The 25641-nt window shown below is 39.1% G+C and overlaps 2 protein-coding genes across 8 annotated transcripts in view; one reads left to right on the top strand and one right to left on the bottom strand.

Annotated features, from left to right (window-relative positions):
* Positions 1-12923, top strand: part of KIF2A (kinesin family member 2A) — an 81396-nt gene extending 68473 nt beyond the window's left edge. For all 5 annotated transcript variants that reach the window (XM_059694558.1, XM_059694556.1, XM_059694555.1 and 2 more), the window contains 3 exons: positions 1662-1763; positions 4540-4675; positions 7378-12923. In XM_059694558.1, coding sequence (XP_059550541.1) covers positions 1662-1763; positions 4540-4675; positions 7378-7463 — 324 coding nt within the window. In that variant the 3' untranslated portion in view covers positions 7464-12923. The remainder of the gene's footprint in view (positions 1-1661; positions 1764-4539; positions 4676-7377) is intronic.
* Positions 10614-24372, bottom strand: DIMT1 (DIM1 rRNA methyltransferase and ribosome maturation factor). 3 transcript variants are annotated; one of them, XM_059694559.1, is made up of 12 exons: positions 24161-24372; positions 23755-23828; positions 22531-22617; positions 20582-20643; positions 20405-20498; positions 20271-20320; positions 16956-17079; positions 16728-16820; positions 15367-15431; positions 14388-14451; positions 12779-12885; positions 10614-11017 (listed from the first exon to the last, which is right to left on the bottom strand). In XM_059694559.1, exons 1-12 carry the CDS (start codon positions 24234-24236, stop codon positions 10975-10977), a joined length of 939 nt encoding a protein of 312 aa, XP_059550542.1. In that variant the 5' UTR covers positions 24237-24372; the 3' UTR covers positions 10614-10974. The 3 variants fall into 3 exon arrangements, with proteins under 3 accessions (XP_059550542.1, XP_059550543.1, XP_059550544.1); XM_059694560.1 differs by lacking the exon at positions 23755-23828 and having other exon boundaries at positions 24161-24365; XM_059694561.1 differs by lacking the exons at positions 20271-20320; positions 20582-20643; positions 22531-22617; positions 23755-23828; positions 24161-24372 and having other exon boundaries at positions 20405-20494.
* Positions 24373-25641: the final 1269 nt, after the last annotated feature.

Here is a 25641-nt window from a genome sequence, read left to right as displayed (position 1 = left end):
TGACCTCTGATCTACACTTTATTTTTCTCGGATTTTATACTGTTATTAAAATTTGGGAATTTTTAAAGTAACATAGGGAAAAATAAGTTTAAGAATTATACTTACATTAAACATATATAAAGCTTAAAAACAAAATTAACTATGGTTAAATGAGTATGTATTAAAAGGATGCATGAGCAAAAATCAAACCTGGTGCCCAGCCGGTGTGGGTCAGTGATTGACCATAGACCTATGAACCAGGATACAGTTCAATTTCCTGTTAGAGTACATGCACAGGTTGTGGGCTTGGTCCCTGTTGGAACCATGCAGGAGGCAGCAATCAATGATTCTCATCATTGATGTTTCTGTCTCTCCTTCCTTCCTTTCTGAAATCAATAAAAATATAGTTTAAAAATATAGTTTAAAAAAAATATGGATTATACATTTAAAAAGTGAAGTTAAACAACTATATAAATAACTTTTTATATCTCACAAACAGTAAGGAATCCCTCAATATATTAAAGTAACTATGTGAAAATGTGTATTTTTTGTGTCTTTTTACTTCTTTACACTTTTGTCTTTATACAGTGGGCATATTTTTTTTTTTAATATATTTTCTTGATTTTTTACAGAGAGGAAGGGAGAGAGATACAGAGCTAGAAACATCGATGAGAGAGAAACATTGATCAGCTGCCTCCTGCACACCCCCTACTGGGGATGTGCCTGCAACTAAGGTACATGCCCTTGACCGGAATCGAACCTGGGACCCTTCAGTCCCCAGGCCAATGTTCTATCCAGTGAGCCAAACTGGCTAGGGCAGTGGGCACATATTTTTATAATATTTTTTTAATAACTGGGAAATCAAATTTTTAAATTATGAAATGTTACTAAACATTTCAAACATACAGAAAGCAATCAGATTTAACAAATGATAGCATTTTGACAGGGTTGATTTTTTTTTTTTTTTTTTTTTTAAGAATTGAGACCTTCAGAATACCAATTTGATAGTCACAGTCATGAAAAACATTATATATCTCTCTTTTGATGAAAAGAAATTTAAAGACATATATATGACTTAAATTGTTAGTGAAAATTAAACAATACTGAGGAAATATTTCAGTATATTTATAGTCTGCAATAAAGATTTTTGAAACGTTGTGCTATTCCAAAAGTGATTGCTTTGGGGTGGGGAGGGGCTGTAATTTTGCATTAAAGTGCCTGGACTCAGTGAAAATTATCCTTTACTGATATACTTAAGTTTGGGATGTCTTTTTGAGTGTTACATTAAGTATTTTTACCCATAAAAAGAAATTTTGGCCCTAGCCAGTTTGGCTCAGTGGATTGAGTGTCCGCCTGCGGACTAAAAGGTCCCTGGTTCTATTCTGCTTAAGGGCACATTCCCGGGTTTCAGGCTCGATCCACAGTAGGGGGCGTGCAGGAGGCAGCCGATCAATGATTCTCTCTCATCATTGACGTTTCTATCTCCTTCCTTCCTCTCTGAAATCAATAAAAATATATTAAACATTTTAAAAAAAGGAATTGTGGCTTTGCTTTTTATGGTATATTTTAGGAGTTTTCCTCTGTTTCTGAATACATTTTTCTAAATGACATAGAAAAACTGCTTTTTAAGTTACATTTAAAAATATAAACTCTGTTATAATTTTTAAACTTTTTATTTTAAGGAAGAAGAGGTTTCTCCACAATTGTTTACTTTCCACGAAGCTGTCTCACAAATGGTAGAAATGGAAGAACAAGTTGTAGAAGATCACAGGGCAGTGTTCCAGGTAAAGTAAGATAGGACCTTTCATCAAAATGTTTCTTTAGAAAAATTAACTAAAAACTCTAACAATTTTTAACTCTCACAGAAATCTAAAAAAAAATACTTGTTTGTGTGTGTGCAGGTATATATATATTTGTAGCACATATGATAGGGCAAATTTTGAATACAAAATTTGAACGGTGGTTACAAATAACCTTTCTTTAAAGGTCTAGTTTATTTACTACCATTCTCCCATTTTATTTGCTTTTGTCAGTTGTCCATTTTTAGAAAAGGATTGAACTTCTGCCCTCCAATACCCCTTTTTTTCATGTTAGTTGAGTATATTGGAGTGTCTTCATGTCAGGACAGCAGAAAGGAAAAAATTCTTCTAAAGATTATGAGAGCAGTTGAGGAGGTGTCAGTCTTCGTAGAAAGGGAGGGACAGTAACTGCTCTGACAGCTGTCAATGGCAGATGAGTGAGGGGTGGCAGTAGGTTCTTAGGTACAGTATTCATTTCACTGTGTGTTCAACCTTTTACAAACACTTTTACTGTCTGATCATCCTTTGCTTCCCCCCACACCCCTTTAAACTAGAAAATAGCCTTGCAGATGATACCTATGAGGAGGTGATGGGAAAGTGAAGAGAACATTTCATATCGTTATGGAAGACTGTATAGTCAGCTTGCCTTCCCCACCCCACCCTCACCCTGCCTTTCTGGAGTACTATAAATACCTTCTGAGAAAAAGTGAACAATAGCTTAGTGTCTCCCTATCAACCTGTATTCCTTCTCTGATGTTGAAGAAATCTTCTCTAAACAAGTATTAATGTTTCTTTCTAGGCCATTCAAGTGCCTGGATGAAGGGCTCAAAAATATAAAAAAACTTTATAATTTTAGAACAGGTTATACATTATTAAAACTGTTACAGTTTTAGTCAAACCTTTATCATAAGAATCTGTAGAGGTCTATGTGTTTAGATTTAATTAAGAAAGGACCCTTGTAATTCTAAGAAAATTGTGCCCTTTTGGAGCAAGGTGTCCCATAAAAACCATTTCCCATTGTGCCACTTTATGTTGAATTCTAAAAGTTTGTTTGATTTATTGGCAGAACTGTGTGTTCTGACTTTCAAGCCAATATTTTTATAATTCCATTTACTGTCCCTTTGTACTGTGATCTGTCATTTCTCAAAATAAGGTTTTGTTTTTTAAAAATTAAGTATATAGTAGCCGGGACCGGTTTGGCTCAGTGGGTAGAGCGTCGGCCTGCGGACTGAAGGGTCCCAGGTTCGATTCCGGTCAGGGGCATGTACCTGGGTTGCCGGCACATCCCCGTTGGGGGGGGTGCAGGAGGCGGCTGATCGATGTTTCTCTCTCATCGATGTTTCTGACTCTCTGTCTCTCTCCCTTCCTCTCTGTGGAAAATCAATAAAATATATTTAAAAAAAAAAAAAAAAAAAAATTAAGTATATAGCTGAAGGAAAAACAAATACTGGGTGTGTGTTTTAATTGACACATATACAGTTTTCTAATAGTTAACTATATCTAGGTTAACCAGTTCTGCCTGTGACACATAGTCTAGTTATAATTAGCCATTAAATTGCATTGATATTTGGAAAATTGAAATTATGTGTACTCTAACAATCTAGAAAGTATCCTTTTTTATATCCAAAAATTCTAATTTGGAAGATCTGGTAGTGTTATAAATTCTTATGATTCATGACATTGCTAGAAGATAAACTCATAAATTCCACATATCTAAAATCAGTTAAGAATGAGGGGTTTCCTTGAAGTATTTATGAAGGGTGAATAACTACCATTTAGTGGTTCATTTGACTCTTCTAAGATTGGCTATCCATTGGTTCTTAGAGTCAAAATAATTTGAAAAACTAGTGTTTTGAATTTAGACCTCTTTGGCCCAACTGTGAGGCCCCAATGTATATGTTAATTCCAGATGATTTACAAGTTCTAGGCTACCATAGATGTCATTAGATTGCTCATTAGCTTTCTTACATCCATTTTTTCCCTGTTTTAGGGATAGCTATTGAGGTTTTGAGACTTACTCTACTCATTGATATTTACGTGCTTGATTAATTCCATTCCATCCTCTCACCACCACCGCCTCCCCCCCCCCAAAAAAAAAGAGAAAAAACACACATACACATACAAGGTAGAATAAAAGTAGAAAAAAAAAAAAAGCCATTTTACTTTGTCTATCATATTTGTATTTGAATCTAGAAATATTTTCTTTTTTTAAATTTTTTATTGATTAAGTTATTACATATGTGTCCTTATCCCCACTAGAAATATTTTCTTTTAAATATATTTTATTGATTTTTTTACAGAGAGGAAGGGAGAGAGATAGAGAGTCAGAAACATCGATGAGAGAGAAACATCGATCAGCCGCCTCCTGCACATCTCCCACCGTGGATGTGCCCGCAACCCAGGCACATGCCCCTGACCGGAATCGAACCTGGAACCCTTCAGTCCGCAGGCCGACGCTCTATCCACTGAGCCAAACCGGCTTCGGCTAGAAATATTTCTTTTCTTTTTTTTTTTTTCTTTTTTTTTTTTCTTTTTTTTTTTTTTAATTTTTTTACCATCCCCCCACCCACCTCCACGCCCCCACCTCCCTCCCCTAGAAATATTTCTTAATGTCACTCTGTATATAAAGATGTTTTATGGTACTATTTTAGAGAATACCATCTTGAGTGTGTTTGATGATATTTAACATATGTAAAATTTGTAAATTAGTTTCTGTCTTACAAAGAGGCTTACTGGATTAATGGAATTTTTGTCCTTTTAGGAATCTATTCGATGGTTAGAAGATGAAAAGGCCCTTCTGGAGATGACTGAAGAAGTAGACTATGATGTAGATTCATATGCTACACAACTTGAAGCTATTCTTGAGCAAAAAATAGACATTTTAACTGAGCTGCGGGGTAATTCTTTTTTCATTTTAATGTTTGAAATCTGCTTAATGCAAGAGAGCATCTGAAGTGAAAATTATGGGCAACACTTAACATCTTTTTAGAGGTATATAGGCACACCAACCATTCTGTTTTTTGAAAAAGAAACATGGAGTACCATTTCAAGTGCTCTCTAGTCTTTTTTCTTTCAGTCTTTTGAGAAAATAAGATTAAAGGGAAAATATATTTTAAGAAATTTATAAATTTTATAGACCCATTAGTCATTTTAGTTTGGTAGGCCAGTGCTTTTCAGAATTGTTTTCCTTGGATTAGATCTATTCAGGGTCATCTTTCTATAGCCACCTATATATCTTCTATGCATCTTATGTCATGTTTTTCCTTTGAACTCTTGTTTTGAAAAAGAGGAAGATTTCTAGAAGTATGTGGCTTATTCACATGTAATGTCTGCTTGGCTTTTTAATTAGTTTATCTGCAGCTTCATATATGCATTTATATACTGTATGTGCTAGGTTTTTAGGCATTGGCAAATTAACTGTCTCCATTTATATCTGAGTGGGCATCAGTGTGTACATGCAGTGCAACATAAAATCAGATTGAAATTGCTAGTTTTTAGTACCAAATAAGCTGCTTAATTTTTAAAAATAGGTCCTTTGTGAAGTTGGTTATTTGACATCATATCCTACAAGAGGCCCGGTTCACAAATTAGAACATGGGTAGATTCCCTAGGCCTGGCCTGCTGGAGCCAGCCCTTGGCCCCTTGGGAAAGGGACCGTGCCCACCACCACCAACCCCCGGTTCCTTGTCCCAGTCCGGGGCCCATAGGCCCCATCACCACCCCACAGTTCCCTACCTCCCCCCACCCCTCTCTTGCCGCCACGCAACCGCGGCGGGTGGGCCCCCTGGGAAGGGAGAGGACAAGAGTGAGACAAACCCTTGTGTCGAGGGCTGACTCTTAATAGGTCGCAGCATGGGAGCTGCTCTGCTACATAAGAAACCCTGACCCCAAAGCAGGTCGTCTACGAATGGTTTAGCACCAGGGGCCGATGGGGGCCAGCGGCTGGGGGAGGGACCACAGGCAGTTGGCTGTCAATGGGAGGTTGGCTGTGGGAGCACACTGACCACCAAGGGGCAGCTCCTGCGTTGAGCATCTGCCCCTGGTGGTCAGTGCGCGTCATAGTGACTGGTCAGCCTGTCGTTCTGGTTGTTCAGTCCTAATGGTTGCTGAAGCTTTTATATATATAGATGGAGTCAGCATTTCCCCAACTTCAGTTGTGCAAATGTAGGGTTTCTAAAATTTACTTTTGTTTTTCATACTCTTCATGTTCACGCCTTGATTTAAAGTGTTTTGATCATTTTTCTAATCTTCCATAATTCATAAGCAGCTTTTCTATATGAATTTTATTCAAAAAATAGAGCATAATGCATTCAAGGTTTTTTTTTTCTGTTTATATGTAGCTTTTAACTTAGTTGACTTCTTTCCCTTAATTCTCTCATTCATGTATATAAAGCATATCTATAACTTTTAAGAAATTATCTAGTTATGTATTATTCAGTTTTTTCTTAAAAATGTTTTCTCGTCCAGGCATAATTTTGGTATTAAGAAGTTTAAGAGCCATTATATTAGCAGCCAACAGATACAGAAATCCTTAATTTTCTGTCTAAATTTTAGAAAAGTCAGCTTTTTAAAAACATCATTGTATTTCTGAAGGAAAGAATTTGCAGCTTCCTTTTCTTCTGAAGACTATTTTAAGTTGGATAATTCTGTTGAGGGGTGCTGTCCTGTGCATTGCACAGTGCTTACCAGTATCCTGGTCTCCAGACTAGATGACAGTAGCACTACTCCAGTTGTGGCAATCAAAAATTTCTGTAGGAATTACCAAATGTCCCCAGAGTAGGAGGGTGGGGCTAAAATCACCCTGGTTGCCCTAACCGGTTTGGCTCAGTGGATAGAGCGTCGGCCTGGGGACTGAAGGGTCCCAGGTTCGATTCCGGTCAAGGGGCATGTACCTTGGTTGCAGGCACATCCCCAGTAGAAGGTGTGCAGGAGGCAGCTGATCGATGTTTCTCTCTCATCGATGTTTCTAACTCTCTATCTCTCTCCCTTCCTCTGTAAAAAATCAATAAAATACATAAAAATAAAATCACCCTGCTTGAGAACCATTGTTATAGGAAGATGCCTCTGCCAATTTACTTACCTATTTTTTATTCTTAAATGACTCTGAGTCAGTATATGGTAGACGGGTAATAGAATTTTAAGACCAAGAAATGCATTATCCCTTAATCCCCTTCCCTAGCCACTATTTCTTAAGAGATAAAATAGTCTTTGGGAGTAGAAATTTTCTAACATTGAGAGAAGAAATGTCTGCTTTACAGTTTAATAAGATTCATAGTGTTCCTTTTGGACATAACTGTACATATTTTACACACATATAAAGCCTGTCTACACTCCAAAAGGAATACAAATTAAAATTGAACACTGTAAAAAATGCCAAACAGAAACCTGTTGACAATAGCAAAAGCAGGTATTTCTAGGAATCTATAATGAAACTGCTGCTATAGTTGAGCATTGTATTTAGTTTTTGGGCAACAAAAAAACCAAAGGAAAACCCTTGAGTTAAGATTACGAAATAAGTGAGCCAACTTGATACCCATGAAGTTGTATACTGTGTTGCCTGTGATGTAATACTTACTCCCTGTTCTTTTCTTTTTCCAAGATAAAGTGAAATCTTTTCGTGCAGCTCTACAAGAAGAAGAACAGGCCAGCAAGCAAATCAACCCTAAGAGACCCCGTGCCCTTTAAGTTGGCATTTGCTGCTAAAGGATCCCCAGGACCCTCACTGTTTTAACATACAAGGTTCAGCTGTAAGGGCCATTTGGAAGTTTGAAATTTTAAGTGTCTGTGGAAAATGTCTTGTCCCTTCACCTGAATGACATTTCAGTTTTGTGAAACACAACTTTGTCTACAAAATGCTTCTAGTCCAGAAGGCACAACCAAGATTTGGTAATAGTGAAGCATTTTGTTTCATTTACCCAAATAGTGATTTACTTTTGGAGATCCTTACCAATTTTATTTTCTATATGATGAAGTAAGATTGTGGACTTGATCCAGGGGTGAGTAGTAGGGGGAAGCCACAGCATTTCCTTTTAACTCGGTTCAATTTTCGTAGCAAGACTGAGCAGTTTTAAATCCTTTGTGTGCATGCATACCTCATCTGTGATTGTACATACCGTGCCACTCTTAGGGACAGCTGTGCTCACCCCTTTCTGCTTTGTGCCTTGACTAAGGCTATTGACCCTGAATTTCTGATGCACAGCCAAGTTAAATTACATTCCTTATTTGTCATTGTAAATTACCTTTATTGTGTGTACATTTTTACTGTATTTGAGACATTTTTTGTGTGTTGCTAGTTAATTTTGCAGGATGTGCCATATCATTGAATGGAACTAAAGTCTGTGACAGTGGACATAGCTGCTGGACCACTCCATCTTATATGTAAAGAAATCTGGAATTATGGTTTTAAAACTTTTAACATGTGGATATAATTTTCTTAGCATTTTCTTTGTAAAGAAAATATAAACTAGTTGATGTATAATAAAAAGTAATGGAATTCTGAGAAGAGTTTTATCTTAGGATAATACATATATATGCAGTGTGTTCCAGTGTGTTATTAACAAGACTAATAGTGCAATTTGCTCCTTACCAATACCATTACTTAAGTTGAAGTGTCCATTAGCATCCCAAAAGGTACCTTTTAAATGTACTGTTAAAGGAAATTGGCTTCTGATGCATGAACATTTACATAATACATTGGAAGTAGTCCATAATAGAACTGTTAGTTTAAGCCAAGTATAGACAGTACATAAATCCCTTGAAAGTGAATTAAGCTAACAAGAGTTGACTTTGCTTTAAAAGGCAGATCTAACCCAAGCTCCGTCCATTACCTAATGTATGATGTTTCACCATTATTTGGTGAGAACCACCAAATTCTCACCAATAAATTGGTCTAGGCCTGTGCTACTTTTTAAATGGTAGCATTTATTTTTACAGATTGCTACTCCAAGGAAGAAAACTGGCTACTTCTCATGTAAATATTTTGTTAAACAATTTATATATCTCTCTAGGACATTTCCCTCAGCTCCTAGGAGAATCCAGGAGTGTATTAACAACAAAAAATCTCCCAAGGATATCTTGTTTTGACTTACTCTAGGAAAGTAATAGCTCATTCCTTTGAGCCACAGGGAAGCTATGAATACTAGTAGAGTCACATGAGCCAGATTCACTACTTCACTTCAGACAACTCAGAGGGTAGTTGTGGGAAATCCGAATACCATGGTGAAATGCTCCTCTGTAAACTTGAAATCTAGAACAAATGTAGATTTTTCACAATGTGCTTATTAATAAATGGAATCTATGGAATGAGTTTAGAGATAATTTTCTTCAATGTAATCACCTTTGTTTTGGAAGGGACTGAGGTTTTCTTGCAGCTGTAAGATATGTCCTATTTGTGTTTATTTCAAAGAGAAGAGGAAGAATGGAGAACTATTGACCTTGCAGAGGCTGTTTAGAAAGGTAGTTTTTGAGCCTAACCAACGTTCAAAGGACAATAAAAAGGTTTGAGTTTTCTTGTAAAGCACAACAGATTAGTCTTATTTAAAATAGATGGATACTATCTCTAGAAGGTCCCCTTATATTTAAATGTGCTGCTTTATTCTATAATGGCTTCATTCTGATCAGTAATCAAGGTATATAAAAAATCAGTACACCAGAAAAGATCTTGGTAGTATAATCCAGTACTTCAGTTTTACAGATAGGGAAACTAAGAACCAGAAAAGGGACTCAGCAGTTACTAGGGTGTAGAGGAAAAGCTGAATGAATAAACCTTAGAATTTTCCTGTAAGAATAGAAACAGTACAAGTGAATTTTGCAAAGTAAAGTTTTTTGATATTTAAAAAAGCTACACAAGTATAATATAACAAAAGTGGCTTGATACAGCTATTTTAAAAAAATTTGGATCTGAATTAAACATTCTTTACTTTCTCAGACTTGAAAGCTGATATTCCTATTAATAAGTAACAAAAAATACATTATTTTCATTATATAGGAATGCTTAATATCATTTTGAAGCCATATTTGAAAAATAATCTGTTTAAGTAAACAAATTAACTTCCTTTCTAGGTTTACTCAGTGTACTTTTGTTAAAATAATTTGAAACACTTCTGTTAAGGTAGGCATAAAAAAATGAAGATATTTTTATTTCCTTATATAAATAACCAGCTATTATATATAATTCTTTATTAAAGGACATTAACAATTAATATTGATAATGATTTAGACATAGTAACTAATTAAGATATGGTTGTGACATCTATTGAAATTATCATCCTTACATTTTAAATAGATTATAGGTAAGCATAAAGTATATAAAAGAGTGCTGGAAATTTTCATTATCCAGAAGTTATAGGAGGAATACTGGGAGCCTGTTCTTGTGGGAAAATTACTGTTTGAGTTTTGTTTTGAATTTGATGGGCAGATATTTTAAATGAAGTTTTGATTTCTAAAACCTCTGGAAATTTTCTTAAAACTATTACTATCTCCCCAAGAAAAAACATGCAATCTTATAATTCATTTCACATTCTAGTTGAGCATCCTTATTTTACAGGTAAGGAATCATGCCCAGAAGTAATGTCTGGCACCACATGGTCTCAGGAGCAGACTCAAGCTTACCCAGAACCCTGATGTAACTGTGATGTTACAGGATAAGTAAAGGGGTAGGTAGGCAGTGATAGAAGTTATATAGGATAAACACAGAGAGAGAAACAATTAAAATATAATAAAATTGTTTTACTGTACATATGAATAATAATAAATGATATGGGGAATATGTGACTCAGTTAAGCATATTTAACTTTATACCTGAAGAATAAAGGACTAAAGAGTTGAAGGCCTAAATTGGTCTTCACAGTAATATATAACATAGACAATAGAGTAACATCTTTATACAACAACCTGTTAGAAATGAAGTTTAAGTGTCAAGTTGTGTCTATGGCTCTTGAAAATTATCATGTATAGACTGGACCCTGCCCTGTGTTAAATATTAAAAACAAACCGAAAAGAAAAAAAAACTTGGGAACTTAAAATTGACTTAAGTACCTTAGAAATTTGGACTAATTACTAGTAATAATAACATTAAATCAAAAATAGTCAAGCACAGTGTTCCAGTGGAGGAAAAGCATACATATCTTCTCAAATTATTAAAAATATATAATTCAAGTTTCTTTTCTTGAGTTTGAAAATTCTGTTTTCCAGATACCTAAGAAAAATGGATACCTTCTGCATTGAATCCATGTAACAATCTGAAAAGAGCCAAAGTGAGATGGTATTAAAAAACTAATCTGTAGCACATAACAATCAGTGCATATAGTTCCTATACCATGAATTCTAAAACATGAACACATCAGCAAACCTATGAAGCCCACCCACTTGGAACACTAGTCATTAAAGAAACATTCGCCAACTAAATGTATAAGACCCATCTTTTTAATACTTCTTTTTGTCATAGCCTTTATGTCTTAAATTATGAATTTGACTAAAAGTATCATAGACCTCTACTATCCCAGACCTAAGAGCTCATTAGCGATGGTTTCAACATGGTAAGTGATTAAGAAGACTGGAAGAAATTTGGTGAGAATGAAAGAAAATAAGAGGAAATATTTCTATTTAGACCGGAGATTAGTTTTAGGATGGCTAGTAGGAACAGGTCAAGATGGGTTAGAATGTCTAAAAAAGGAAGCTAGGTATTTATGAGTAATATTTAACTATTAGGATTAACATTGAATAAAGACTCAGTAGTATTACTAACCTGCCAATAGAAAATGTAAACCCTACTTGTCTTAGTTATATAGAACTGTGTTTCCAGCTTAGAAAAGTCAAAAAAATGACTTTTGTAACCATCTACCCTTGTTGTTTCTTTATTCGGCCCCTAGACCAGTGCTCGGCAAACGGCGGCTCGCGAGCCACATGCGGCTCTTTGGCCCCTTGAGTGTGGCTTTTCCACAAAATACCAGCTCTTCCACATAATATTGACTTCTGCCCGTGGGCCACGAAGTTTCAATCGCACTGTGCGTGCGTGCCCGCACGTGGTATTTTGTGGAAGAGCCACACTCAAGAGGCCAAAGAGCCGCATGTGGCTCACGAGCCTCAGTTTGCTGACCATGGCCCTAGACCATCGAAGCTTTAAAAATGAATTAGCTAAAGAGGCAAAAATTTCTATATTAAGTGATGGTTTATGAGGAAACGAAAGTGTTATTGATTAAAAACAGTGAGTAGAGGTTAATAATTACCTGGGTAACTGAAGCCTTACTCTATTTTCACGAGACTTGTATAATTCAAGGAAAATAAATTTTGGTGTACATTGCCCAGATAATTACAAAACAAGTAACTATATTACTAAAGCAATTATAAATGATAACCAGATATGATTGTAACAAACTATTTCATGCTTAGGGTCTATTTAACAATAGCTATGCCCAATAAAGAAAAAAGTGAGAGCCCTAGCTGGTTTGGCTCAGTGGAAAGAGCGCTGGCCTGGGGACTAAAGGTTCCCAGGTTCGATTCCAGTCAAGGGCACATGCCTGGTTGCGGGCTCGATCCCCAGTAGGAAGCATGCAGAAGGCAGCCAATCAATAATTCTCACTCATCATTGATGTTTCTATCTCTCCCTCTCTCTTCCTCTCTGAAATCAATTAAGAAATATATTTTTTTATAAAAGGAAAGAAAAAAGTGAGATCCAACTACATGTCTTAGGGTTCTTCCGCCCACAGTAGGTTATGAATAGAGAGTTAGAGAAGGGAGTTAAAGGGGAGGAGCATACACACCACAACACACTGACACAGGCATCTCCGGCTAGGACTGTTACTTACTCCTGTTCTTAAAATGTTCATTCTGCTGCAGCTAACTAGCCTCCATCTTCTACACCAAATACCATTCTACGCCTTGGAAGTGCTATGCAATAACTCCCAGGTAGCACTTTACACCGCTTAAAAGCCTTTAAATCTCTAATCTTAAGGTGTCACAGAAAGAAATGTAAACACTTAGGAAAAGAAAAATGTAATTACCTGATGAAGTCATCTATGTCCATGGAACGGGCCCGCTTGTCACTAAAACCTGTGCTGGTTAGGATTTGCTGTATTTTATCTGCTATGCTGAAATCTTCTGGTATTATCTATCAAGATTCAGAATAAATGAACAACATATCTTTAATGAAGTCACCTTGACTCTACTTCTTTTTAGTTCAGTAAGTCATAAAATAGTTACCATCTGTCCATTACTTGCATCTCTCTAAGTGATTAATCTTTAGCACATACCAAATACTTGGAAGTCCTCCAATGAATGAATCAAGAATATTGTCCTTGCCGAAACCGGTTTGGCTCAGTGGATAGAGCGTCGGCCTGCGGACTGAAAGGTCCCAGGTTCGATTCCGGTCAAGGGCATGTACCTGGGTTGCGGGCACATCCCCAGTAGGAGATGTGCAGGAGGCGGCTGGTCGATGTTTCTCTCTCATCGATGTTTCTGACTATCTCTCTCCCTTCCTCTCTGTAAAAAAATCAATAAAACATATTTAAAAAAAAAATATTGTCCTCTTTTTAAAAAATTCTATCAGTTTCAGCTTTTCATAACAAAATAATTGGAGCTGAAACTAAATTTTAAAGCAATTGTTACTCTTTTTAAAACAACTCACATTTTCTTGGCACCAATCTCATTTTTCCAGCTTAATTTTTTTCTAAGAGATGGCCTCCAACCCTTAAGAAATATTAAATATATCAGACTTTACATATTTTATCCAAAGATTTTTCTTAATCCAGCTTAATATTTTCTTAAGCAATGTTTAATGATTTTGTCTATAAAAGAAAATGGAGGTAGCAATGTGATACCTTAAGCCATAGGAGTCCAAAAATAGAATGGGAATTTGCTTTTTTCTATCCTGTTTAATTAATTAGAAAGAACTAATAAATAAATAGTCATTACATATGGACACTAGGGGCCCAGTGCAAGAATTTGTGCATGGGTGGGGTCTGGCCAGCTCGCCCCTTACCAGGCCAATCAAGGCTAGCCAGCAGGGGGGAGGGGCTGCAGGAAGTTGGCTGGCCAGCCCCGTCTCCATCAGGCCGGTTGGACAGCCGCAGTGCACGTCATAGTGACCAGTCATTCTAGTCGCTTGGCTTTTATATACAGATGTTTATGTGTGCTCACAGACACAAAATTGCTTAAAGAAAATGTTGCACAGATAATGATTAAGAGGCATGAGGCTCACAACCAGAAATATGCTATTCAGTCTACTTTATCCTAATCAATTTCTAGGTATTGACATTTAAAATTTATAATTGCTATATGAGCAACAGACAAGAAGGGATGGTCACAATTATTTTAAGCTGAGCAAACTGCACATGCCTACACCTTTGAGGAAATTATGACTCAGTTGAATCTATGGCTGAAACAGCTATCAGTAATTAAAGAAGATACAGTGAAGTAACAGATTTCTCAGATCTGTTCCACAAAATATACATGAGCACTGACTTGTTAAAGTTGTGGTAGTTATACATTGCTTGTGATCTTTTAAGGATCTTATGGAATGTACAAAATTAAAGAACCTTGATGAAAAGGAATAAGAAATAGAGGGATATTTTAAAACACAACAAATTGAAATCACAAACATTTTCTGCTTACAGTATTATGGACCGAACAGTGAATTCTGTAGTTTTTTTCCAATAACTGCTGTACTGCACTTGACCTGTAGCATAAATGACATTAGTATTATTATTCCAAAATTAGAGATTATCAATAATTTCCTTTTATTATCAGATAAAAAATGTTTCACATGGTGAAATTAATAAACTAAAAAAGGTACTGAATACTTAAAACTTATGAAACAACCACAAACTACAGTTATATTTAAAAAGTAAAGCCCTAATAAACATCTCCAATTCTTAACACATTAAGCGCCAAGCCTGTTTTGTCTTCCTTTCCATTTCAATAACTGGTGACTGACATGGCGCTTAACATGTTAAGGGAATTCCAGACTCTCCACAAAACATCACCTAAAAAAAAAGAAAAGAAAATCTAGCCAGGCTGATGTTGCTCAGTAGTTGAGTATCAAGCTGTGAACCAGGAGGTCACGGTTCGATTCCCAGTCAGGGTACATGCCAGGGGCTTTGGGCTTGATCCCCAGTGGGGGGTGTGCAGGAGACAGCCAATCGATTCTCTCTCATCACTGATGTTTCTCTCCCTCTCTGAAATTAATATATTTAAATATATATATATATATAATTAAACCTTTCACCTCTCTTGTACCCCAAAATGCTATTACATTTTTCCAAGTAAATAAAATTAAATGAATCTTACACAAATGTGGAAGGGGTCCCTCATCACTATTTTTCCAAGGAAAAAGTAGGGAGATATGTAGTCAGTTTTGTTTTTTCCCCGTATTGCCAATAAACCTGATCTAATTCCCAACTCTAGGAACTTTCTTCATTAAATTCTTCTGCCTCCCAAAGTACAAAGTCAGTTAAAAAGGTAAAGTGTGTCTGGACATGGGCAGTCATTATGCTTAGGATATACATGTTCAGGAAAAGGACAAAATTCTAGCAGTTAGCCCAGTGTCTGGAGCATTGGTCCTTCATACATTATGAATCAGTAAAATACTTACTTAAATGCAGCAGACAGTGTCTTGTTTTTCCTAACAAAGGTGATCCTTACTAGGCCATCCCATTCCTGAAAGAAAAGATGAATATTTTCTTACAAAATGTCAAACTTCTTTTCTAGGCCTGCTAGGTATTATTGTGTCTCCTAACATATAAACCTGGAACGAACCTTCTGGAGTGATGAAAATGTTCTATACCTTGATGTGGCTGACACATGCAAAAGTAAGATGTATACTTTTTTTTAACTTCTGTACACCTCACTGAATATTTTAACCTCAATTCCAAAAAATACATTATTCCACATCTGAACAAAGAACAATATAGTATTTTGGCACCTAAAGTGTCATATGCCATCTGTCATTTTCAAAAAAACATGATTCACGGATACATGCAAAAAAATAAAACTAGACCACTTACACCATACACAAATTAGACCACTTACACCATACACAAAAATAAACTCAAAATGAATAAAGGACTGAAACGTAAGACAGGAAACCATAAAAATCTTAGAGGAATCCACAGGCAGCAAAATCTCAGACATGCTGAAGCAGTATCTTCACCAATACAGCTCCTAGGGTAATGGAAACTAAAGATAAAATAAACAAATGGGACTACATCAAAATAAAAAGCTTCTGGCACAACAAAAGAAACCATCAACAAAACAACAAGAAAGCCCACTGCATGGAAGAACATATTTGCCAATGTTATCTCCAATAAGGGTTTAGTCTCCAACATTTACAGGGAACTCATACAACCTAACAAAAGGAAGATAACCCAGTCAAAAAATGTGCAACGGACCTAAATAAATACTTTTCGAAAGAGGACATAAGGAAGGCCAAGAGACATATGAAAACATGTTCAAAGTCACTAATCATCCAAGAGATTGATAAGCCACTCCATTTACCACCAGTTATTGACCACACAAGCATGTTTTTATCCAAAGTGGTTGCAGTAAGGTTTTATATCAAGGGATCTGGTTTCCTTCCCTTTTAAATCACAAAAATAAGAATTTTGATTAAAAGGTGTTTCCCATACATAATATTATTCTAACAACTATTTTCACCTCATCTTGTTTTCCAAGTCTTATTCAAATAGAAAGTTTTCTATACCTATAATCCTCAACAAAATGCAATGGGATTCTCATCTTTTTACATTTTGTGAACATTTTCCATGTGCTTTTGTGGTCTTCACAACTGTCTTGAGTCAAATTATTCCATCTACTCTGTCACAGGATGTATCATAATTAACATTTTCCTGTTAGGACATTTAGGTTGACTCAGTATTTTTCTGCTGTTACAGACACACATCTCCCAGCTTGGACATTTTTTTTCCTTCACTGAATGACCTAGCATTTTAACCTCACCTGAAAATTGATAGGTGGTGGCGGATTCTTAGGTTCTATTCTTACAACACTGGATTCCACCTTGGGTGGTGGTCTGAAGTTATTCTTTCCAACCTATTAATCAGAAAATGTTTCAGTAGTCATCTCAAAAATAACTAAATTAGTAATCAAATATGCTCTCCTCACAGACAGCACAGCTAGATACCAGAGGATGAGTTAAGTCACATTAGTTCAATAATAGTCACTTACTTTCATTAAATGGTCCACACGGGCTAACAGCTGTGTATTAATTGAGAGTCTGCAGTATAACTTATCTCCAGGTTTTGCAACCAGTCTGAGAGCAAATTCTCTTTGAAACATAAGTATAGCACATCTGAAAAGACAACAAAAAGGAATAAGGAAAATGGTGACTTTCAACTATTAATATATTTGAACTTCAACAGATTTTCTTGAGCAGGAAACAGAGCAAAGCAACACCTGCAGTTCATGACAATTCGTCTACCTGGTTAGAAGATAGGAGAACACCAGCCTTAGCTTTGTATCACAAAATGACCCAGTTGGCTTTTTTCATTTTATAATGGCTATACCTCTCACCCCTTGCCAATGTAAGTCCTCAATGATCAAATGAAAAAGTATTTCAGATCAGCACCAATCTATCTCACCCCTTCTAGGAAAACAAAACCCAAAAAACTAAATTGGCTCAGTAGATAAATTATATTCATGGGGTAGCAAACACCCTTATGGAAGAGCTGAGGCAGGTTGTGAAATCAGTGTCCTGATTTAGCAGATTAAGGAATATAGTTTGTTGTTTTTTCTAATTCAGCAAGCAATGGCAGGCTTTTGGAGGTTCTTGAACAGAAAATGACCATCTTCAAAGGTAGGTTTTAACTCAAACTTTTTTGAATGTAAGTCACAGTAAGAAGTACATTTGACATTGCCACCCATGCCACAAATATCTGTATGTGTATGTGCCTATGTAACTTAAACAAAAGTTTTGTAAAACTATAATCACCTGGGCCACATGCACTTAAGACCCTCTGATATATTCCATTCCATATCATTAAAAAAATAAAAAAGACAATCATGACCCACTGAATTTATTTTATAACCACTAAGGGGTTTTTGGCTTGCAGTTTGAAAATGATTGGTATAGATTATCCTAGAAACACTTTAGGAAGCCACTGCAATTGTGTAGACATCTATCCTGTATAATAAAAGCCTAATATGCTAAGTGTCCGGTCATCTGTTCAACCAATCCAAGTGTAATATGCTAATGATATGCTAAGGCCGCTCAACCTCTTGCTATGACATGCACTGACCACAAGGGGGCAGACGCTCAGACTGGTAGGTTAGCTTACAGCTGGGGTCCAGCCGATTGGGACTGAGCAAGATGATCCAGACACGCCCTGGAGCCTCCCACGGTCCCTCCCTAACTGGCCAAATTCTACGTCCCTCCCTGGCCCCGATGGGGTCCCTCGGCCTTGCCTGCGCCCTCTCGCAATCTGGGAGCCCTCAGGGGATGTCAGAGAGCCAGTTTTGGCCCGATCCCGGAGGCCAGGCCAAGGGACCCCACTGGTGCACAAATTCATGCACTGGGTCTCTAGTCCATATATATATATATTTTTTTCTATCTAATAATAGACAAACATGGTAATTAACCATACCTCCGCTATGCTACCCATTGGCTAATCAGGGCAATATGCAAATTAACTGCCAACCAAGATGGTGGGCAGCCAGGCAGCTAAAGCGAACATGAGGTTTGGTTGCTCCAGTAATGGAGGAAGCCAAGGTTCCCCACCTGCCGCAGCCCAGCTCTGAGCTGCACTCTAAGCAACAATGTATCAATTATAGAAGCTAAACAAACCCTAGATACCTGCTTTCAGCCATCCGGCAACAGAGCTGGAGCCGCAACTAAGTTTCAATTACAGAAGGTAAATAAATCCAAGTAAAAAAAGAAAAAAAGGAGAGACTGGGAGCTTCAGTTGCAGGCTTGACCTGCCTGAAAACGGCCCTCAGCCCCTCATCCAGGCTGGCCAGGCACCCCAGTGGGGACCCCCACCCTGAAGGGGGTGCAGGCAGCCTGAAAACAGCCATCAGCCCCTCACCCGGGCTGGCCAGGCACCCAAGCGGGACCCCCACCCTGATCCGGGACACCATTCAGGGCAAACCAGCTGGCCCCCACCTGTGCACCAGGCCTCTATCCTATATAGTAAAAGGGTAATATGCAAACTGACACTAACAGCAGAAAGATGGGAATGACTGGTCACTGTGACACACACTGACCACCAGGGGGAGACGCTCAATGAAGGAGCTGCCCTCTGGTGGTCAGTGAGCTCCCACATGGAGGAGCTCTGCTTAGCCACAAGCCAGGCTGACGGCTGCTAGTACAGCGGTGGTGGTGGGAGCCTCTCCTACCTCCTCAGCAGCGCTAAGGATGTCTGACTGCAGCTTAGGTCTGCTCCCCGCTGGCAAGTGGACATCCCCCGAGGACTGCCGGGCTGCCAGAGGGATGTCTGATTGCCAGCTTAGGTCCAATCTCCTGGGTAGCAGGCCTCAGCCAGCAGATGGTCATCCCCTGAGGGGTCCCAGACTGTGAGAGGGCACAGTCCGGGCTGAGGGACCTCCCCACCCCCAAGTGCACAAATTTTTGTGCACCGGGCCTCTAATCTACATATAAAAGCCTAAGCGACCAAACAACCATTTGACTGGTCGCTATGATGTGCACTGACCACCAGGAGGCAGATGCTCAATGCAGGAGCTGCCCTCTGGTGGTCAGTGCACTCCCATAGCTGGAGCACTGGTCAGCTGACTGAGGGGGGCCACCACAGCAGCACCCTACTGAGCAGCGGCAGGCGCAGCAGGGCCAGGATGAGCGGGAGTAGCATGGTACCCAGCCTAGGCTCCTCTCCAGCCACTTGCTGCTTCACACACTACTACATGCCTCGGGGGAACCAGCAGTCTGACATCCCCTGAGGGGTCCCGGATTGCAAGAGGGTGCAGGCCAGGCTGAGGGTGAGGGCCACTGGTGCATGGGGCCTCTAGTAAGATAACAAAAAATCTAACCTGAGGATGAGAAACTAGGGAAAAGTTGCTGATCTCAGAAGCAGGGTTTACACCACACCTCCCCTAATAACTCAAATACAAAAAGAGAGGAAGACCTCCACAGAAATTGATATTTTCTACCAAACTATCCAGTCGTTTTTCAACTGAATTAACTCTCTTTACAAAAAAAAGTTTTAATTGATTTTTTTTTAGAGAAAGACAAAGATAGAAACATTGATCACAGAGAAACATCAACCGCTGCCTCCTACAAGCCCCCTACTAGGGATCGAGCCAAAAACCCAGGCATGTGCCCTGACTGGGAATTGAACCAGGGACCTCTTGGTACATGGGATGTTGCTCAATCCACTAAGCCACACAGGCCAGGCAATTTAATTAACTTTCATCTTTAGCTGTGTTCATGACCTAATCTGTCAATTTTTCTTGTTGAAAATGTCAATTTTTCTTGTTGAAACTGTCAATTTTTCTACTTGTTTTACAGTCACTTTGGTGTTTGTCACAAACCTGAAAAAAGGTCGATGCAGCAACAACTTGAAGACAAAAGGAGAAGAGATCTGTAAAAGAATTAATTAGTTATTTCTGGGAAAGACACACCAGAGAACATTTAATATAATGTTCCCAACAATCTGAAAACATACCTGATAAGGCAAATTTGCTACACAAGCATCGAAGAATGGCAAATCTGTTTTCAACACATCACCCACCAATACTTGAAGTTTGCTGGCCAGAGGTCTGATAATAAAAAAAACAAAAACTTAAAAAGAATATTGTCTTATGAGATTGAAATGCACTTTAATTCCATTATGAATACTCACGTGCCCTGAACTCTTTTGTGCAGTTCAGCTACTAGCCTTGGGTCAAGTTCACAGGCAATTACCTAAATTAAAAAATAATAATTATGGAATATAAAGCTCTTCTTATCTTAATAGTAACTCTTACATGATTTACATGAACTAAATTTCTTTTTTCCAATTCTACTACCAATGTTCTTTCAATTGTTCCCTACCATTTCAAACAATGGAAAACACCACCCAGAAAGGTGGTCAGCTAGAGAGTACTACACAAATAATGGACAGAATTATGTTCATTTGGCTCCATGTTTGTAACTGAACAGAGGATGAAAAAAATACACAAAAGTCTGTGTAGTAAATGTTCTAGACCAGTGGTCGGCAAACTGCGGCTCGGCAAACCACGGCTCGCGAGCCACATGCGGCTTTTTGGCCCCTTGAGTGCGGCTCTTCCACAAAATACCGACTTCTGCGCATGGGCCATGAAGTTTCAATCGCACTGTATGTGCGTGCCCGCACGTGGTATTTTGTGGAAGAGCCACACTCAAGAGGCCAAAGAGCCGCATGTGGCTCACAAGCCGTGGTTTGCCAACCACTGTTCTAGACAGACGCACACAAAGACAACTGCTCCTAGAATGAGTATATCATTTCTTTCATCTATTAAGTTCAGAGTACACAGCATAGATAATTTCTGAATGTAAAGGGATACCAGGTAAGGCTGAAATTGTCATTTTAACTCACGATCAGCTGAGGTTTAATGACTTCCAGGAAGACCAAGTCTGCAGACTAGATACATGTGCTGCTTAGTCTATCTGACTTTCAGTTCCTTTCTCCAGCTTTCCCTGTGCCCTATAGAGTGATGCAGCCCCCTCCCTTGCCTTAGATTTCTAGCTGGGATTAGCCAATGAAAGGAACCAGCATTGTAGGGCACAAGGACAGAGGATGAGTGTTTCCTAATGCCCGCCCATGCCTTTCAGGTGTTCTGGCAGTGGCTGTGTTCCACGTTCAATGACTCAATAACACAGTTCCCTCCTCTTGTCCCTAAGTCCTCTGAACTGTTACCTGCTGTTGCTAGTCCCTGGGTCTTTCACTAATGCTTACTGGTTCCCTTTAACCCCATTTCCACACATTTTATAAGTAGTCTCTTCACTAAAGTCTCTTCAAATAAGTGCCTTAAAATGTGCTACCTACTTCTACCCGAGGACAGAACAATCGTTCCATTTAATACGAAACTGGGTCAGCCAAGAGACAAAGAAGACACCAGCAGTGGCCAGGTGGTACCCCAAAGTCAGGGGCCTGTGTTCTAGCTCTTTAGGTTCCAAAGCTCTAGGTTCCAATAACTCCAACTTCCTTCCTTGGTTTCCCTGAGCCTAGAGGTGATAACTGCTTTTTGCAATTATTATTCTTGGGTTACTTCAATGTTCTCATTTTATTCTTTTAGTCCTGTAACAACCATGTAACCAATTCCCTGTACTAATTTCCCTGTATTGAAATATCTTATGTGGTTTCTGTTCTCCTGACTGATACAGCCCACATTTTCTTTCAATCCCTTTAAAAGAATTAAGATATAGTTGACATATAACATTATATCAGTTTCAGGCATACAACATAATATGTATACATTACAAGATAAGTCTAGTTAACATCCATTACCACACAGTCACAATTTTTTTTTTGTTTTATGATTAAAACTTTTTTAAGATCTACTCTCTTAGCAACTTTCAAATACACAGTACAGTATTGTCAACTATAATCACCATGCTGTCCGTTACATTCCCAGGACTTATTTTATAATTGGAAGCTTGTACCTTTTGACCACCTGTACCCATTCACCCATGTTTTCTAAGATAAAATTTCTAGCAAAGGATTAAGAGTTACTGTTAAAATAATAGCAATTAATTAAAATATTTATATTTATAAACCACCTGAGCTTACTCATATAGTCATTTCTGACACCAAACATGAAATCCTTTTACCTTTTTTGCCTTTTCTAGCAACTTAACAGTCATATTGCCAGTTCCAGGTCCAACTTCCAGCACCACATCAGTTGGTCTTAAGGCAGCCTGCAAGCAAACACAACCACATTAGCTTCCCTGACCACATAATTTACACCTGAATATCTTTGCTAGAAAGCACTCTGTTAAGACATTTTATTCTAACTCAATTTTTAGGAGTTTCTTCATGGTCTATATGCTTAACAAAATTATCTAACATTTGGTGCAAGTGGAAATCTAACACTTTTCCTAACTTGGGACAATAGTTAGGAGTCAGAAACCCAGAATAGCAGTTCTTTCTGGGGTTGGCATTTTGCTTTCTACCTTGGAAATGATTTCAATAGCATCTTGCTACCAACTCTGCTATCAATAAATTCAAACTGGGAAGGACTATATATACAGTAATGATCTTGCCAGAGAATCATAGTGCGCTGTACCAGGATTTCTCAATTCTCAACATATGTTTGTTTTCAGGGATGCGGGAGTACCCACAAACTGTGCAAATAGTGGATGTTTGTATGCACACAGCTGCAGTATTCTGGATCCATAGCTATTATCAGATGCTCAAAGGAATCCATGAGCCAAAAATGTTAAAAAGCTAGGCCAACCCTCATTTTGCAAATAACAAGTAGTCAAGATGAGGTCCTTTAATTAAATGTAGTGCTTCCTACTGCTCCAGGATGCCCCCTTTGTGGCCATGAAAGTCATTTGCACCTCCTATATCTCATGTCCTAGCATCATCCCCAATCATCTGAAACAATAGAGAACATCGATAACACATACCGGAGGAACGCTCCAAAGAGTTTATATGTGGAACTGCATTGTATCATATAAGTTTTTCTGGGGGAACAAACTTCCTAAGATCTCTGTTTAGACATATCTTTAGCCTCTGAAGTAAATAAAAACTAACAGTCATGGGTGGTGCCTAGAAAAAGTGACTGGGGAATAATAATAATCTGGAATTGAACAAATGTCCAGCTATGAAGTAAATAATCTATACAAAGAAAAAGAATTCGGAACCAGTAGAAATCCAGATCCACAGAATTAAAGCAAATCATGGCAAAGGCAGCTTGTGAAAACTAGAAAATTCTTCAGTTCATTCAACAAGTCTTTAAAGAGCATCTACTTTGTGCCAGACATCCTCTGTGCGCTCAAATATTCCTAACAGTAATTACTTAATAACTCCCTTTCCTTTTCCACACCCACCTTATCGATAATGCTGTTAACAATAAGAGGATTTTTCAAAATGTGCTGCCCAATCCCCGTGTTGAACATGAGTCCTGAAAGAAAACACGAAACAGCCTTAATTTTCCAACTACTATTAGGCATTAGAAGACGGTCGCAGAGAAGAAGGCACCTGAGAAGAGGGCGAAGATTTCTGCGCCAACGAGACGCAGCAAACGTCACCCCTGGAGCCCGGCCTGACGCTCAGCCCGTAACTTCTGCGGGAAAGGAAGCCGGAGACAGCGCGCAGGGCCTGCGGCCCGCGCCCCCGGAGTCCCAGGACCTGAGATCTCACTGCCCCGGCCCAGAGCTCGGGCCAGGCGCCGGCCTCAGCTCCCGCCGGCAGACCCGACCCGACCCGACCTCAGCTCCCGCGGGGTGGACCCACCTCCCGCGCTCTTCAGCTCCCGGCCCTGCTGCCGCTCGCGGCGCCGGCCGCTCGCCCCAGACTTGATCTTGGGCATTTCTGCAGGCAGCGGGCGCACAGGCCCAGGAAGTCGGCGAGGACCAGAGCCCGCTACCCCAGTCACGGCACCACGTGGGAACCGCCGGCCGCGCCACCGCACCACTCCCAGCCCCCTTGGGGAGGGGAGGGGAGGGGAGGGGAGAGGAGGGGAGGGGAGGGGAGAGGCGCGGGCCCGCCCCCGGTTCGCTCTGGGCTCCGCCCCCAGGAAGAGGGCCGGCCTTGGAGCCCAGGGGCCGCCGGGCATTGTAGTCATGAGCTAGGAAAGCCTAACCGTGGAAGCCTACAGATCCCAGAAGACACCGCGCTACCGATTCTGAAAGTTTGGATTGGCTAGGCTTGGTCTGGGCATGGCCTGTCGCCCCAATGAGCACAGTTGGTTAGCTAGTTTTGGTATGGTAATCCCCATGGTTAAATAGGTTTTGGTATGGTACTCTGGGCATTGTGGAGGTTTAAATTCTATAATGCGATTAGGCCTGGTGGAGGCTTTATAGAAGCCAGGTTCTGGGATCGCGGATGTCCAAAGAAGGTTTCTTTCTGTCATTGTCTCTCCTGTTTCCCAGAACAGGTTGGGATGGAAACCCAGGATGTTGGGTTGAGGAATTTGCTCCTCTGGGGGAGTGACTTCTCTACTTCCGCTTTGGAAAGCAATCCCGAGAGTAGAATGTAGTAAGTGTCTAGTTCCACTAGGGCAGCGGTTCTCAACCTTTGGGGGTCGAACGACCCTTTCACAGGAGTCGCCTAAGACTATCGGAAAACATATATAATTACATATTGTTTCTGTGATTAATCACTATGCTCTAATTGCATTCAATTTGTAACAATGAAAATACAGTTCCTCGTGTGGTGGTGACCCCCAACCATAAAATTATTTTCATTGCTACTTCATAACTGTAATTTTGCTACTGTTATGAATCGTAATGTAAATATCTGATATGCAGGTAGTTGTTTTCCCCTGTGTTAAAGCACAGCAAAGGAAGACCAAGGCTTGGGAATACACAAAATTAACCCTGTCTGTTGTGCCTACCAGACTAATGGCTTTAGTTTTGTTTTTGTTTTTTAATATATTTAATTGATTTTTTACAGAGAGGAAGGGAGAGAGATAGAGAGAGTTAGAAACATCGATGAGAGAGAAACATCGATCAGCCGCCTCCTGCGCATCTCCTATTGGGGATGTGCCCGCAACCCAGGTACATGCCCTTGATCGGAATCGAACCTGGGACCTTTCAGTCCGCAGGCCGACGCCCTATCCACTGAGCCAAACCGGTTTTGGCAGGCTTAAGTTTTTAATGTTTCTGTGTGTACCCTGTTTCCTTGAAGAAGTTTTCTTCTGTCATGACCAAAGCTGACTCTTCCCTGCGCAATTAATTTTGTGTATTCCTAATCCTTGGTCTTTCTTCGCTGTG

This window comes from Myotis daubentonii, chromosome 4 (genome assembly GCF_963259705.1).
Source record: "Myotis daubentonii chromosome 4, mMyoDau2.1, whole genome shotgun sequence".
Lineage (NCBI taxonomy): Eukaryota > Metazoa > Chordata > Mammalia > Chiroptera > Vespertilionidae > Myotis > Myotis daubentonii.
Note: the sequence above shows the minus strand (reverse complement) of the source record. Positions and strands in the feature narration are given on the sequence as shown.

What these genes read in the sequence shown, in the direction of transcription:
- DIMT1 (XM_059694559.1), bottom strand. Translation starts at nt 24,236, where the DNA reads ATGCCCAAGATCAAGTCTGGGGCGAGCGGCCGGCGCCGCGAGCGGCAG. An exon ending in ACACTGTCTGCTGCATTTAA is followed by an intron (nt 14,452 to 15,366) that starts GTAAGTATTTTA and finishes TTTATGCTACAG; the next exon opens with GTCAAGTGCAGTACAGCAGT. An exon ending in GACATAGATGACTTCATCAG is followed by an intron (nt 11,018 to 12,778) that starts GTAATTACATTT and finishes GGCTCTTTTCAG; the next exon opens with ATTGTTACATGGATTCAATG.